Consider the following 15076-nt stretch of genomic DNA (forward strand, 5'->3'; position numbering starts at 1 on the left):
CATGGTTATGTGTAAACATTTTCTGTTCCTTAGAACAAGCTACAAACAATGATATTACATCTACTGCTACAATTGAGAGTTGATTTCTAGGTTCTACATTATATTACATGGCTTACAGAGTTGTTTGAATTGGAGAACCAGAAGCCTGCACCAAATACAAGCGACGACACGGTGTTCCATCATCTGGATTGGTTTCTACAGACCTGGGCAAGCTGCGGAGCTTGTTGAACAGGTTTAATGGATCATCCATGAGCCCAAAATGAGCATCTGGATCACCAATTTGTGAAAGCTTAACATGAGAAAATCCTAGAGATGGTAGGAGCTGATCAGGCCAATCGCTGTAGAAATGGAAGACAGAATTGCATAGTGTGGTTGACGGTTTATTCATGAAGTCTGCTAATAAAACAGTGTGGACAAGGGTGCACTTGTCAGCTATGATCTTCAACACTTGCATGGCATCGGTCTGGGTAAGGTAGTAGATAATACCTTCTAGAACCCACACTGTATTCTTCTCTGGCTTAAACCCTGATATCTGAAGCTTCTCAAGCCAGTCATTTTCTCTGATGTCAGCTGCTACTCTGGTTAGAGATTTTGCTGTCACCCTTAGCTGCTGTTGTTCGTATTTGGAATCTATCGCTTCTTGTATGAGAGTGGTTTTCATTTTCAAGACTTCTGGAAAATCTACTTCAAAGATGTCACTTTCCTTCAAGCAGCCTAAACGATATGCCCTTGTGTCCATTCCTGTAAATAGTAAATGTAATGAACATTTAATTGATCATAAAAACGATTCTTCTGTTTTTTAAATCAGGGGCATGTTTTTCCTTTTTGAACCCCAATATACCATACCTCTAGGGTGCAAGCTATCCACCCAAATCATTTAATGGCCATCTATTTACACATATAATTATTCCTTAGAGCTTAGATTATACAAGTCATGGTTCATAATTTACTATAATTATCAAAATATCCATTTTTCTGTGGTGTCTCTGCATCATTCAGTATGAGCATTTGTTTTATTACAGTTGTGCCGTCTGGACCGGTACCGGGAAAACTTCAGATTCCGGTCCGGAGAACTATGAATTTTGGTCATAACTCATAATCAAGGGAATTGGGCGGGGCCGGCAACTTAAGAAAAAGCGGTGTACCTGAAGCATATGCCAGTGCCAGACATTATCGAATATGGTTTCTAGTAATTACATCTATTAGTATTAGGTCCAAAACATGAAGATGAATAAGCTGCATTCCTTCTAGTATTCTTATTATAAAACATGTCAAAATGGGAGTAGAGTGATCACAAACCTGCACCGAGGAGAACAACCTGGGCGGTCTTGTCAGTGAAAGAACTGACAGCAGCTTCAATTTGTGAATCAAACCACAGGGTTCGAACAGCAAGAATTACGCCTGAAATTTCTCTGGCATTATTGAGGTTGTCTTTCTTTATCTTCTCATGAGTGTTTCTTAGATAAGTCTCTCCTGCAAGCAAATCTGCAAGTGGGTCGTGGATCAAATGCTTCCACAAGGCTCTTCCTGCTGCCGTTTGGCATGCTGATCGTCGGAGGGAGTCCCATTCATTATCAACTGTAGCATGGATTTCTCGAACCGTATCAGTAAATAGCAACTGCGGGAGCTTTAGCTCATGCCATTGTGGATTTTCAGGCAATCCATTTTCGTGTTCTGACATATCTTTTTACATAAAAAAAATATATATATATCAGGAGTGATAGAAGGGAATAGGGAGATAATGCATGCAATAAATAATAGAAAATATTTTATGAAAGAAGTAAGAATTGTAGTTAGGGATGGATAAGAAAAGAGAGCCACACATAACCAACGTTAGAGAAAACTTTCAATATCGTATCCAGCTTCTCTGCCTTAATGAAAAGTTATGTTACAGAATAGTCCACGAGTATCAAATGTTTCTTATGCCCGTAACCTGTCCATTATGAATTTTAAAAAAAGTAACAATGAATGGTTCCCACCATAGAAGAGTCATTGCCGGATATATGCGCGTGGCTACCAAGTTACATCTTATAACAAGCCAAACCACTCTACCATTAATTGCTTAACTACGTATTTGTCTTTTGGTTGCTTTTGGCAAGTTGACTTGACTGCTGTCCACACCGCTTCTAGTACATGGCAGCTACTGGCTGGTGCCAGGCTGCCGGTTAGTTCCATCTGGCATTTAGGCAATTGAGTGGTGTTAAATTTACATAAGCAGCTGCAATGATCGTTGCCGTGTTTTTGGAATTTTATAATTATTTTTTTCCATATTTATTATGAAAATATACGTAATATGTAGTAATAAAATGTTAGAAAAAAAAAAAAAATATATATATATATAACCTCAAGGGATTAGTCAGATGGTTAAAGAGGTTTGTTCTCATTCCCTAAAATTTTTATGTTCAAATTTTAAGATCACTAATCACAATGTAAATAACATTATGACTTACAATTGGGGTCACCTTGACTTATCTTATAGGATGTTCAATAAATCTTAAGAATTAATTGAGATATGTACAAACTGGTTTGTCCGACTATAAAAAAAAAATTTAGATAAAGAATTACAAAAAGAAATTGCTACCCTTACTGTTGATTGTGGACCTTATAATTATTTGTTGCGAAGTTGCTAAGACCATCTTCAACCCATTGCACCAAATTGGTGCAAATTTTGGTGTAAAACACTATTGCATTTCCAACCCACTACATCAAAAAGAATATTCTTTTTTTTTTATTGTAATAATCAACAATTAATCTATTTCACTCATTATTTTTGTATATATTAATTAAATATTGGGAATTATATTTTTATTAAATAATAATTACTTTGAAAATTATACTAATTTAATAAAATAAAAAAATAACACAAAAGTAAAATTTCATATTGATAGTAATTTAATTTTTCGAATTAGTATGTTCTTCCCATAAATGATTAATTAATGCATTTCGAAGAGTATGGTGTATCTCTGTATCTTTGATTTGTCTATATCAAACAAGAAAATTTTAAAATCGGATATTTTTATCTATGATATTTTCATTTTTTGAATTATATTATTATTATAAATAATAATTAAATCAAATTAAATATAAATAATTAAATTTAGTGTGATTTTTAATGTAGAATTTAATAATAAAATTGAAAAGAAACAAATTTAATAGTGCTACAACGTCATGCCAATTTGTGAAATTTGGGGCAGCACTGTAGCGCCCCACACCAAATTGGCGTGACGCTTAGCGCTGGACTGGAACAAAAACTCACGCCAAATCGCCTGGTTGGAGATGCCCTAAATGCTAATTCAATGGAAGCTACTATTATTTATTACCTAGGACTGGTGGAAGACGCGACAAATAGTAATCAATACTAGTAATTGTTCGAATAAGAAAAGATATGGCATAGTTTCTCTTGATAGTTTGGTATTGAAAAGCCAGCTATATGCGGAGATTTTTTCTCTGGAAGTGAGACTGCAGTCGTCAGGTAATTGAAATTCAATTACAAATGAAATTGCTTCAAAGTCCACAGTCCTACATTACTGCTACTGTGCTACATGCATCGTTCTGAACTGACCGGGGCCTGGCCAGCTCAGATTTCAGTGTTAGGTTTTGGGTCATTTACTACATGGAGAGAAAGGTGAATCACACTGCCACTGCCACCGCCACCGCCACCAATCAACAGACAGTCATCATCCAATTGCGAGGCAGCCACCCTTCTTCCATAAAATTCAATACAACTGCAAGTACAAAAGCATACTACCCACTTGGAGTCTTGGGCACACAAACCCAAACCTTATCCGCACCAATTTAGCAGAGTTCAGTCGCGTTTAATTCACTTGGCCTAACTACTCCACTTACCCAAATTTTGACATAAGGACAGATTGGTACCGAAAATGTTTGAAAATGATAAACAAATACTTTCTGTCATATTCTATTAGAGATTTTTGTATGCTAAAAGACAATATAATAATTTCATCTACAATCACAAAGGCTTCGTTTGGTTCAAAATTTGGGGGTTTTGAAAAAAGTTTTTTGAAAAAAGTTAAAAAAAAGTTGAATTAGACAGGTATTACGATGTAAGATTTATAAATTAATAAAATGCCCCCTATGTTTATTTTTTTATAAAATATCCCCTATAATAAAACATTAAAAGTTAACAAAAACACCCCTAACCCACCCTCAAATACCCCTAGCCGGCCACCACCACCGGAGGTGGCCGGAGTCGTCTTAGCGGCGCATGACCGGCAAGATCTTGCCGGTCATGCGCCGCTATGGCCTTTTCCGGCCAGATCCACGGTGGATCTGGCCGTATTTGCTCTCAATGATGGTCAACAAACGGTCGTCGTTGATGGTCAACGACGACCGTTTGTTGGTCGTCATGACCGACTGTTACGACCAAAGATACCGGCCAGATTCAGCCGGTAGTGCGCTATCCTACCAGATTTCGGCCATTTCCGACGGTGGTGGCCGGAATCTGGTAAATGTGGATTGTTGGGGTGTTTTTGTAATTTTTTAAAAAATATTTAGGGGTATTTAATTAAATTAACAAATTTAGAGGGTTTAAAAAAAATTGAATAATATTGAAAGTAGTATTCCCAAAAATGAGAGTTTTTGGGTATTTTACTGTTTAACTTTTTTTAGAATACTAAGAGTAGTATCCAAATTTTGAACCAAATGAAGCCAAAATTTTTAAATTTTAAATATGTTTCTCCGTATCCATTCTCACCCCAAGCCCGTTTGTACAGTCATCTTACTTCATCGATTGATTTTTTGATCGGATTTAGCATTTTTCTACGAATTTGGTGATAAACAGTGGCATTGACCCTTGTTGGCGCACGTTGGGAATAGAGATCGGTGGGTATGCCAGTCTTTTCACCATTTTTATCTTTTAACAAATGAAAATGCTTAACAAAATATAACGAAAAGTGAGTATTTATCATTTCTAAATATTTTGGATACTATTTTATCCATACAATAAACTTTGGGTATGTGTAAGTCGTTCTCCAAATTCACTTTTATTTCATATGTAATGGTCCACATCCACTACAGTTTTCGGCAAAACACAAGTTATTACATAAGTGAAAAGATTTCATATAAAGCTTCGGTTGGATATTGGAACAAAGTGTAGCAAATGGGACAACCTAAGATGCTTTAGCATTATACCCGTGCACGCGTGGCCTTGAAAAAGATACAAACCAAATAATCAGATACTAATAAAAAAATAAACGGTTCAGAATGTTGGTATAAGAAATAGGTAATCAAATCGTGGGTTGGAGATTTATATTGAGACCTAATTAAGTGGAAAAAAATAATTTGATAAAAGTGGGTCCACTCTACTTGTAACAAACATGTTCGGCTGAATAGATGCGAATTTATACACGCAAGTAAAAACCAAATAGTAAGGTCGATTTGTTTCTGATCAAACCGGCGACTTTGTACTGGGATACTGATAATACTACTGACAAACGAGCACAGCACTCCCGCCTGCAGAATTCTTGTTTAAAACACAGAATATTTGAGACAGAAGAAGAGGGAGAGAGGGGAGAGAGAAGAGTTATGGCGTCGGACGTGGAGTGCTGTGGGACGACGTTTTCGGTTTATGTTGTGGTTATAATCGGGTTGGTTGGCTTCGCTGGGTTGATGGCTGGCCTAACACTGGGTTTAATGTCTTTAGGCCTCGTCGACCTTGAAGTACTCATCAAGTCCGGTCGTCCTCAGGATCGTATTCATGCTGGTACTCCCTTTCTCTTACCGTCAATTTGTAACCTGTTGATGAAACTTTTACCCAAAAAACCTGTTGATGAAACTCAAACTTAATTTGGAAATTGTTGATCCCTTTTGTTCTAACAATTTACTTAGCCTCAATTAACCAGTTCCTTATCACCCGAAATTCAATGAAAATGAATAAACCTTTTATACACCTTGGTTTTGATATGGTGTGGTAAATTGGGCCACTAAGTTGACTAACTGAGTTATTGGTGGATTATCTTGTGTGCGGTTGGGTTCTAACTCATGACATTCTAACTTATGACAATCTGATTCATGAAGTGATCTGTTTGATTCTTTGTGCAGCTAAAATATTTCCTGTGGTGAAGAATCAGCATCTTCTGCTATGTACTCTTTTGATTGGAAACTCTCTTGCCATGGAGGTAAATTGCTAGGTTCTATGTGGTTTACGAGAGAAATAATTGCTAGTTTTTCTCACTTTTGTTTTCTCTCTCTTCCAAATAGGCTCTTCCCATATTCTTGGACAAGCTTGTGCCTCCATGGGCTGCAATTTTGATATCAGTGACTTTGATTCTCATGTTCGGAGAGGTTACTAATTTTTAAACTGATTAAGCATTATTTCTGTGAAAAGGTATCTCTTCTCTCAAGTACTCAAATCTATCTATGCTTTTATTTCTGGTCATAGATAATGCCACAAGCAGTCTGCACTCGTTATGGCCTGACTGTTGGAGCAACAATGGCACCCGTGGTCCGTGTTCTTCTTTGGCTTTTTTTCCCTGTATCTTATCCAATTAGTAAGGTGTGACCGATTCTTAACGTCAATGTTTGTATTTTGTTTTTGTTTTTGTGCACGTTTTGTTTGTTATTGATGAGTTGTTTGGAATTACTTTCGCCATTAAATTGAGTTTTGAGAGGTTGCTTTTCTCTTCTTAATGCATGTATAATTGGAGGTTTTGGATTGGATGTTGGGTAAAGGGCAGGGGGTTCTTTTACGGAGGGCAGAGCTAAAGACTTTTGTGAATTTTCATGGCAATGAGGTATCAAGTTTAACATTTCTTGTTTTTGATCAATTGCGCAAACAGGTTGAGGCATATTCAGATCAAACTATCTTAGCCAAATTTTCTGATGAATCATTGCATATGTACACTTTGTTTTTTAGGCTGGGAAAGGTGGGGATCTAACTCATGATGAGACTACTATCATCGCTGGAGCGCTTGAATTGACTGAAAAGACTGCAAAAGATGCCATGACTCCCATATCGAAGGCATTTTCCCTTGATCTGGATGCAACTCTTAATTTGTGGGTTTTTGGATTCTTGTTCATTCTCTTTGAATGTTTTATGTGTTCTTCATATGTTCTAATTCTCTGTCATTGTAATTTAGGGATACACTGAATGCAGTAATGGCAATGGGTCATAGTAGAGTGCCAGTTTACTTTGGAAGTCCAACAAATATTATAGGCCTTATTCTGGTAATTTCCTTTCTGTGATAAAATATTCTACTATAGTTTATTCAAATAATCAAATAAAATAATATTACACCTTATATATATTTTCACTACCTTACACTTACACATATACCCCTAACTTTATACACATAACTTCTATCACTCCCCCTCAAGCTGGAGCATATATATCTATCATACCCAGCTTGTTACAAATATAGGATACTCTTTTTCCAACTAGAGATTTAGTAAAGAAATCAGCTAGTTGTTCCTCTGTTCTAACATGTTTAGTGGAAATTAATTTCTGTTCAAGTTTCTCTCGCACAAAATCACAATCAACTGCTATATGCTTTGTCCGCTCATGAAAAACTGGATTGTTGGCTATATGTATGACTGTTTGGTGATCACACCACAAGTCCATAATTTCTAGATCACTAATTCCAACTTCTATAAGGAGATATTTTGTTCATATAAGTTCACAAGTTACTTGTGCCATAGCTCGATACTCAGATTCTGCACTTGATCTAGCTACAACAGGTTGTTTCTTACTTTTCCAAGAAATAAGATTCCCTCCAATAAAAACACAAAATCCAGTCACATAACGCATGTCTATAGATGATCCTGCCCAATCTGCAACTGAAAATCCTTCTACTTTACTATGGCCATGATTACTATAAAGGATCCCACGTTCAGGAGCCCCTTTGAGATATTTCGAAATATGAAGAACTGTATCCTAACGAGGTGTCCTAGGAGATGACATAAACTGACTTACCACACTCACTGAGAAAGCAATATCTGGACGAGTTACTGTAAGATAATTCAACTTTCCAACTATTTGTCTGTATCGCTCTGGATCATCAAACACCTCTCCATCCTCAGCATTCAATTTTACGTTAGGAACCATAGGAGTATCACAAGGCTTAGCTCTAATTAGACATGTTTCAGTCAATAAATCTAACACATACTTGCGTTGAGACGACAATCTCTCTCCTACTTCGAGGAACCTCAACTCCTAGAAAATACTTTAAAGAGCCTAAGTCTTTCGTGTGAAATTTCAAAGCCAAAAAGATTTTCAAACTATGAATACCAACACTATCACTACCAGTGATTATAATGTCATCAACATAAACAACAAGGAGGAGAATACCAGAACTAGATTGCCTATAGAAGACAGAATGATCATAAGCACTTTTGTGCAGTAAATCTCCCAAACCAAGCATGTGGAGATTGTTTCAAACCATATAAAGATTTCCTCAATTTGCATACCTTTCCAAACTCCCCTTGAGCAACAATCCTTGGTGGTTGCTCTATATAAACCTCCTCAAGAAGATCACCATGAAGAAAGGCATTCTTGACATCAAGTTGGTGAAGGGGCCAACCATAGGAAGCTGCAAGAGAAATAAATAACCAAACAGAGGTCATCACAGCAACAAGAGAAAATGTCTCTGAATAATCAATACTATATGTCTGAGCATAACCCTTAGCAACTAACCGAGCTTCCAACCGGGCCACAGACCCATTAGGATTAATCTTCACCATGAAAACTCACTTACACCCAATGACCTTTTTGTCACCAGGTAAATCAATGAGATAACATGTACTATTATGCTCAAGAGCCAACATCTCTTCTTCCATAGCCCTTTGCCATCCATCATGAGCAACTGCTTCAGACACTGAACGGGGAACAGACACGAAATCTAAAGAGGCAACAAACGACTTGGAAGCTAGAGACAATGAGTTATAAGAAACAAAAGAGGAAATAAGATAAGTACAAGAGCGCTTACCTTTATGTAGAGCAATGGGAAGATCTAAGTCAGAAGGAGGAGTTGGATTCGGGGCCGAGTCAGGAAGTAGAGGCAATGTCTCAGGTGTCTCAGATGCCGATACTGGTGCTAGTACTTGTGCCACTTGCTGTGGTGGAGGACGGCGAGAGTATATCTAAGTGACAGGAGAACGAGACAGAGGTGGGAGAACTATAGTGAGTAATTGTATAAATAAGAAAATCATTATTGACCAGAGAAGAAGATGGAATGGAATCATCAACATAAAGAGTAGTTTTGAAGAATGAAACATCAGCCGAGACAATATACTTACCTAAAGTAGGAGAAAATCAACGATAACCCTTTTGATACCATGGGTAACCTAAGAATATACGGTTGAGGGATCTAGTGTCTAATTTGGAAAGATGAGGGCAAACGTCTTGAACAAAACAAGTACACCCAAAGATTTTGGGAGCGAGGGGGAATAAGGTTGAGAAGGAAAAAAAATGGAGTAAGGTATTTGGCCAGACATAATAGATGAAGGCATATGATTAATTAAGTAACAGGCAGTAGAAACAACATTTGCCCAAAACTCTTTAGAGACTTTCATATGAAAGAGAAGTGTACGAGCGACCCCTAACAAATGACGATTTTTTCGTTTAGCAACTCCATTTTACTGAGGCGTATACACATAAGACGCTGATGAATAATATCTCTGGTGGACAAAAAAGAAGAGAGAGAAGCAGAAAAATATTCTTTGGCATTATCACTTCGCAAAATTTGATAGATGAAGCAAATTGGTTTTGTATCTCAGCATAAAAGGTACAAAATATAGAGAATAATTCAAAATGATTTTTCATAAAATATAGTCACGTAACACGTGAAAAATCATCAACAAAAGTAACAAAATATTTATAACCAGATTTAGATAAAACGGGACAAGGATCCAAATGTCACAATGTATAACATCAAAAGGAGCAATGGCTTGTTTTTTTTTTCTACGACTAAAAGACACTCGATGGTGTTTCCCAAATTGACACGCTTTATAGTTAAGCTGTGACATTGACTATAAATTAGGATATAACTTCTTTAGGATTGGAAGAGGAGGATGACCAAAACGACCATGGAAGAGAGAGAAAGACAAATCACTGGTACATGCAACATGTGGTGGCACTAGAGTAGAGATGTCATCAAGCATGTACAAGCCACCTGAGACAAGGCCCCTATCAATAATCTGCTTCGTCCTAAGATCCTGAAAAATACAATGAGTAGGGAAAAAATAAACACCACAATCAAACGTAGTAGTGATTTGACTAACAGATAAAAGATTAAAGGAAAAGTGAGGAAGACACAGAACAAAGGAGAAAGACATAGATTTGGTGGGATTAGCAGTACCACAATCCATAATTGGTACAGTAAACCCATTAGCTAAAGTAACAGAAGACAAATCAAAAGAAGGTGTAAATAAGGAGAGAATACCTGTATCACGTGTCATATGGTGCGTAGCACCAGAATCAATGACCTAGTTACGACTAGAAGTAGATACACAAGCTATCGCATTACCTAGTTGAGTTAATGTAGTAGCAGTTGGTGGAATGGATGACTGGGGGCTAGCAAGCTGAGTGAGGCTAGCATACTTATTTGCAGATATAGTAACCTATGAAGGAGGAGGTAAAATGCCATCTTGAGTGGCAACATGAGCATATTTCTGATTGCTCGATATAGTTGGAGGTTTTCCATGTAACTTCCAACAATTCCTTTTGACATGACCTTCAGCACTACAATGGAAGCAAGTACGAGGACCATTACCATTGCCATGAGTACCCTCAATATCCCGACTAGCACCTTTGGTGCCTCTAGTCCGCATGATCTGGAGCAACATTCTGAAGAGTCTCCCTGTCTTTAGATGCTTCTCTATCTTCCCCTTTACTAACCCGAAGAAGACGAGCATAAACCTCTGTTAGAGAGATAAGTTTGTCACTGGTAAGGAGTTGTGTCCGAACTATCTCATATTCTGGTCTCAGCCTAGCCAAAAAACATTGCACCACCACTTGCTCTTCTTGTTCTTTCATTTGCACAACATCTGCAGTAAGAGGGAATGTAGCTTGTTTTTCCTGAAAGGCTTGCTTCACCTTTATATAGTATTCAAGTAATGTCTTCTCTTGCATATTTGCTGGATAAATCTGCAATAACAGCTCGTGAACATGAGACAAGCCTTATTTACTAGCATACAAAAACTCTAGATACTCCCATAACTCTTTAACTGTATCACAATGATTAGTGACATCATCCACTGTGGAATTCAGAGTATTCTGGATCTGATTAAACAATTTATCATCCTCTATGAGTCATTTCTTCTAAATTCTCGTAACTCTCTCTAATTTCTTATCACTACCCTCTGGTTGCTTATTACTCTCTGTTTGTGGAAGTGAATCCGTAGGTGGATCCTTAGTCAAATGATCCCTCATGTCAATGCTAGAAACATATCTCCCAATAGTTCATCTCCATTGAGCATAATTTTGCTTTCCCAGTAACTTCCTATCAGTAATCTTTGCAGATGAGTGGACTAAAATTTCAATCACCACTTGTTTACCTTCCACTGCCATAGCTTAATCGAACCAACAATGATTCTTTAATAAGCTCACAGACAAGATCACCTCTAATCACCAATATCTAGCAAACCCAAATCACCAATTCACAACAAATTCACGACTCAAATCCAACATCATAACCAGAACAATCATCAAATAAACATAAAAAAAAGGAACAAAATAACTGGAAACTGCAGAATAATAAAAATAGATCACCAACCAGATACCACGACCAGAAAACAGGAGACACGACAGACTTAGTCGCCGGAAAAAGTAACAACCTTGAACAGTGTCTCCTAAACAGTATCACGTGAATAGTATTGCATGAACAATGTTTCACGAACAGTGTCTCGTGAACAATGCCTTCGGCCACCAAAACAAAACCTTAAGACCGGTGCTCTGATACCATGTGATACAATATACAATATTCTACTGTAGTTTATTCAAATAATCAAATAAAATAATATTACACCCTATATATATTTTCACTACCTTGCATTTATAGATATACCCCTAACTCTATACACATAACTTCTATCACTTTCTTCTTGTTCATGAGACAATAGTTTTGTGGATTGTTGATAGTGTGGATACTTCACATTCTTTCTTCAACTACTTTGATTTTTGGTTATCATGGTCACGTTTTCTGTTATTCTTAATTGATTGGGAGAAAATGTTACCATAAGATTTTTCTAGTTCTTCTTTATTTTCATAATCTAGAAGATGTACATTTCATTAAATACAAGGGTGGATGATATATGAGTTAGGGATATGTACTTTCAGAATTATTATTTTAAATATTGAAATTGGATAGTTTGATTTATTATCAGAGGTATGGATGCTCGGACTTTCCCTTATTTCACCTTTTTCTTTTTCTGTTCTCTTCCTTGGCCTTTTTGTTCTACAACTTAAAGCTCAAGTTATTTTTCATAGTTACTCTGTGCTGTTAATCATTATGTCATACTCGCTACTTGATTCATAGCAACTAATTTCTTCATGTTTTTCAAGCTTTCCATCAAACACAATTCTTTGTAACCCTACCCAAATCTCAAACCCTCCTTTTATGTTATGCATATGTAATATAAATGTGTAGATCTTATGATCTCTTTCTTCCTGATATTTAGTTGAACTTACTAGTTTCATCTGTAATGTGGGCAGGTTAAAAATCTCTTAACAGTTGATCACAGAGATGGAGTTTCTCTGCGAAAAATGATATTAAGAAAAATACCTAGGTATGATAATTTTTTACTTTCTCTCGAGGATAATTATATGTATCGAGCTAAGTGATATTATTTCTCTCTTCCATTCATCGGACAGGGTGTCAGAAGATATGCCTCTGTATGATATTCTAAATGAATTTCAGAAGGGTCATAGCCACATTGCTGTCGTATATAAGGTTTTAAACGAGAAAAAAGAGGGTGAACAGTTTAAGGACAGCTGTAAGAAGCCAAGAGGACAACCTGAGAAATCAATGAAAAAAGGTGAGGATGTTGTAATAGCAATATATTATTACTATGTTTGAGTTGCAGGATCCTGACCTAGGTTTCTTTACTTAAAGTTTCAAATTGTATATTGCTACTCGTAGCATTGCGCTTATTTTTCAATGAGTAGACGTGTTCATGTTTCATTTATACCTTATAAGTCATTATTGAAAAGTTACATTAAAAAAATTCCCCTAATGGTTTCAAATTTCTCAGAAATCTTTATGTGACAGCTGTTGCCCTGACCTCATTTTGTGATCATTCCTGATCAATTCCTGAAAGTTTCTATTCTGTTACTATCATAATTGTGTTTTTCCTCCATCTAGAATATTTTGTTATTTGTATACGTGGCACGTCTAATGTCTGTGATAGGTTGTCCGTTCCAGTGAGGAAAAAGCCTGTAAATTTCACTGTTCTTACTTCTGCTATTGTTGCTTTCATTATGAGTTTCCATTGATTGCTATTGCAAGACTACTTTACCAGTCTTGGTTCCCTAGGTTGCTTCATCTTTTTCTTCAAATTAAATAGAACTGGTCTTTGGTTGAATTCTCAGTTGACAATGAGGATAATGCTTCTACCCAACATTTGGGGAATAAATTGGAATCAACAAAGAAAAGTCCACCAGCTGCTCATGCCTTTAAGAAACGACATAGAGGTTGTTCTTTTTGCATTCTGGACATTGTGAATGCTCCTATTCCAGAGTTCCCAGCCAATGAGCAGGTTGTAGGTGTTATTACCATGGAGGATGTCATTGAAGAACTTCTTCAGGTAAATCTAAGACTGAAATACATTATGGCCATGTGTTCAAGTGAGAGTTTATGGACAGACCATTATATAGGCCTTAAAATGGGTTTTCTGAACATCTATTTAATGTGTTAATCATGATGATATTACGCCTCTTCCCTGAGATATGGGACTCCTAGCAGGGAACTATTACTTCCAATTTACTACAAGAAACATGCTTAGGCAGTGTACTTGAGTTTTACATTTTTATTGAATGATGATGTGAAAAAGTAGTCTGTCTGAAAATGTTGGTATAATGACTACAACTGCAGTTGAAATTTTTACTTATAGAGTTGTTGTTGCTCTGTTCTTTTAGTTTTAGTTTGTCTGTGCTGATCTATATTTCAAATTTTTGCGTATGTCAGGAGGAGATACTGGATGAAACTGATGAGTATGTCAATATCCACAATAGGTAAAATTTGATTCTTCTATCTCCATCTGGTTCTACTGCTGTGTATTGTTGTATTTGGAGCCTGCTGGTGCTGGTTAACCAAGGTGCTGTTTTCTGTTACAAGTTTTGTTTGTGTCCATGAAAGATGGAAAGCCATGGTTGTTTGGCATCATCTTATTTGTTTCACTGTCTAATATTGCAAGCACGACATGGCAAGGCTTCATCCATCCTATTGCTAAGCAGGATGATAGAACTGCTGATTTCTTCCTCCATTTTTAAATGGATTTAGAACCCTTAAGACTTGTTGATTCACTATGTTGTATGGAATAGCAGTTGAACCATGCAGGTACACGTCTCATGAATGCACTAACCTAGTGGTTCTTGTGAATCCAGGATAAAAGTTAATATGCATGCGTCTCAAGAAAAGGCTCCTGATTCAGATTTGTCACAACCATCATTCAATGGCTCGTCTGCCATACGGAGCTCCAACCCAACATCACCAACACCCATGGGTTTCACTGTCACTCAGAACTCCTCAGTCTCTCCTTCCTTGGTGGCCTCCACTCCAACTCTCTCAATCTCTAGCAATACTTCAGTCACAGGTTCACCGACCCCAATACATCATGTTTTAAAGGAGACTTGTTAAAGGATAGATGAAAATTTGGGGTTTTCTCATGCTGAGTCTTGATATGATAAGTAAGGATATGAACCCTATAATGGAGTTACATAACCCTCAATATACCTGGAAAATTAGGTAGAATGCAGCAAAAGGATATGGTGTTCTTATGTAGAAAGGGGTGCTTTTCTTGTCAGATGTGATGAAAATGAAATTTCCACGGTTTCTACTGTAGGTTGATGTAAAATTATTAAGTGAATGAAATTTTCAGTTCATTTATTGCAGAAGAATTCACA

At 36.8% G+C, this 15076-nt stretch overlaps 2 protein-coding genes across 2 annotated transcripts; one reads left to right on the forward strand and one right to left on the reverse strand.

Annotated features, from left to right (window-relative positions):
- On the reverse strand, window positions 1-1681 carry LOC116119457 (putative S-adenosyl-L-methionine-dependent methyltransferase Mvan_1345). The gene is made up of 2 exons (XM_031405404.1): window positions 1300-1681; window positions 1-741 (listed from the first exon to the last, which is right to left on the reverse strand). The coding sequence occupies exons 1-2, from the start codon at window positions 1679-1681 to the stop codon at window positions 113-115; spliced, it is 1011 nt and encodes a 336-aa protein (XP_031261264.1). The 3' UTR covers window positions 1-112.
- A 3698-nt stretch (window positions 1682-5379) lies between these two features.
- Window positions 5380-15070, forward strand: LOC116119414 (DUF21 domain-containing protein At1g47330-like). Its single transcript, XM_031405354.1, has 12 exons — window positions 5380-5722; window positions 6061-6137; window positions 6220-6303; window positions 6401-6514; window positions 6666-6752; window positions 6875-7014; window positions 7098-7185; window positions 12668-12741; window positions 12827-12990; window positions 13544-13758; window positions 14139-14185; window positions 14558-15070. Exons 1-12 carry the CDS (start codon window positions 5545-5547, stop codon window positions 14808-14810), a joined length of 1521 nt encoding a protein of 506 aa, XP_031261214.1. The 5' UTR covers window positions 5380-5544; the 3' UTR covers window positions 14811-15070.
- Window positions 15071-15076: the final 6 nt, after the last annotated feature.

The sequence above is a fragment of the Pistacia vera genome, unplaced genomic scaffold (assembly GCF_008641045.1).
Source record: "Pistacia vera cultivar Batoury unplaced genomic scaffold, PisVer_v2 Contig89, whole genome shotgun sequence".
Lineage (NCBI taxonomy): Eukaryota > Viridiplantae > Streptophyta > Magnoliopsida > Sapindales > Anacardiaceae > Pistacia > Pistacia vera.

What these genes read in the sequence shown, in the direction of transcription:
- LOC116119414 (XM_031405354.1), top strand. Translation starts at nt 5,545, where the DNA reads ATGGCGTCGGACGTGGAGTGCTGTGGGACGACGTTTTCGGTTTATGTT. An exon ending in GAAACTCTCTTGCCATGGAG is followed by an intron (nt 6,138 to 6,219) that starts GTAAATTGCTAG and finishes TCTTCCAAATAG; the next exon opens with GCTCTTCCCATATTCTTGGA. An exon ending in TCATTGAAGAACTTCTTCAG is followed by an intron (nt 13,759 to 14,138) that starts GTAAATCTAAGA and finishes TGCGTATGTCAG; the next exon opens with GAGGAGATACTGGATGAAAC.
- LOC116119457 (XM_031405404.1), bottom strand. Translation starts at nt 1,681, where the DNA reads ATGTCAGAACACGAAAATGGATTGCCTGAAAATCCACAATGGCATGAG. An exon ending in GGTTGTTCTCCTCGGTGCAG is followed by an intron (nt 742 to 1,299) that starts GTTTGTGATCAC and finishes TACTATTTACAG; the next exon opens with GAATGGACACAAGGGCATAT.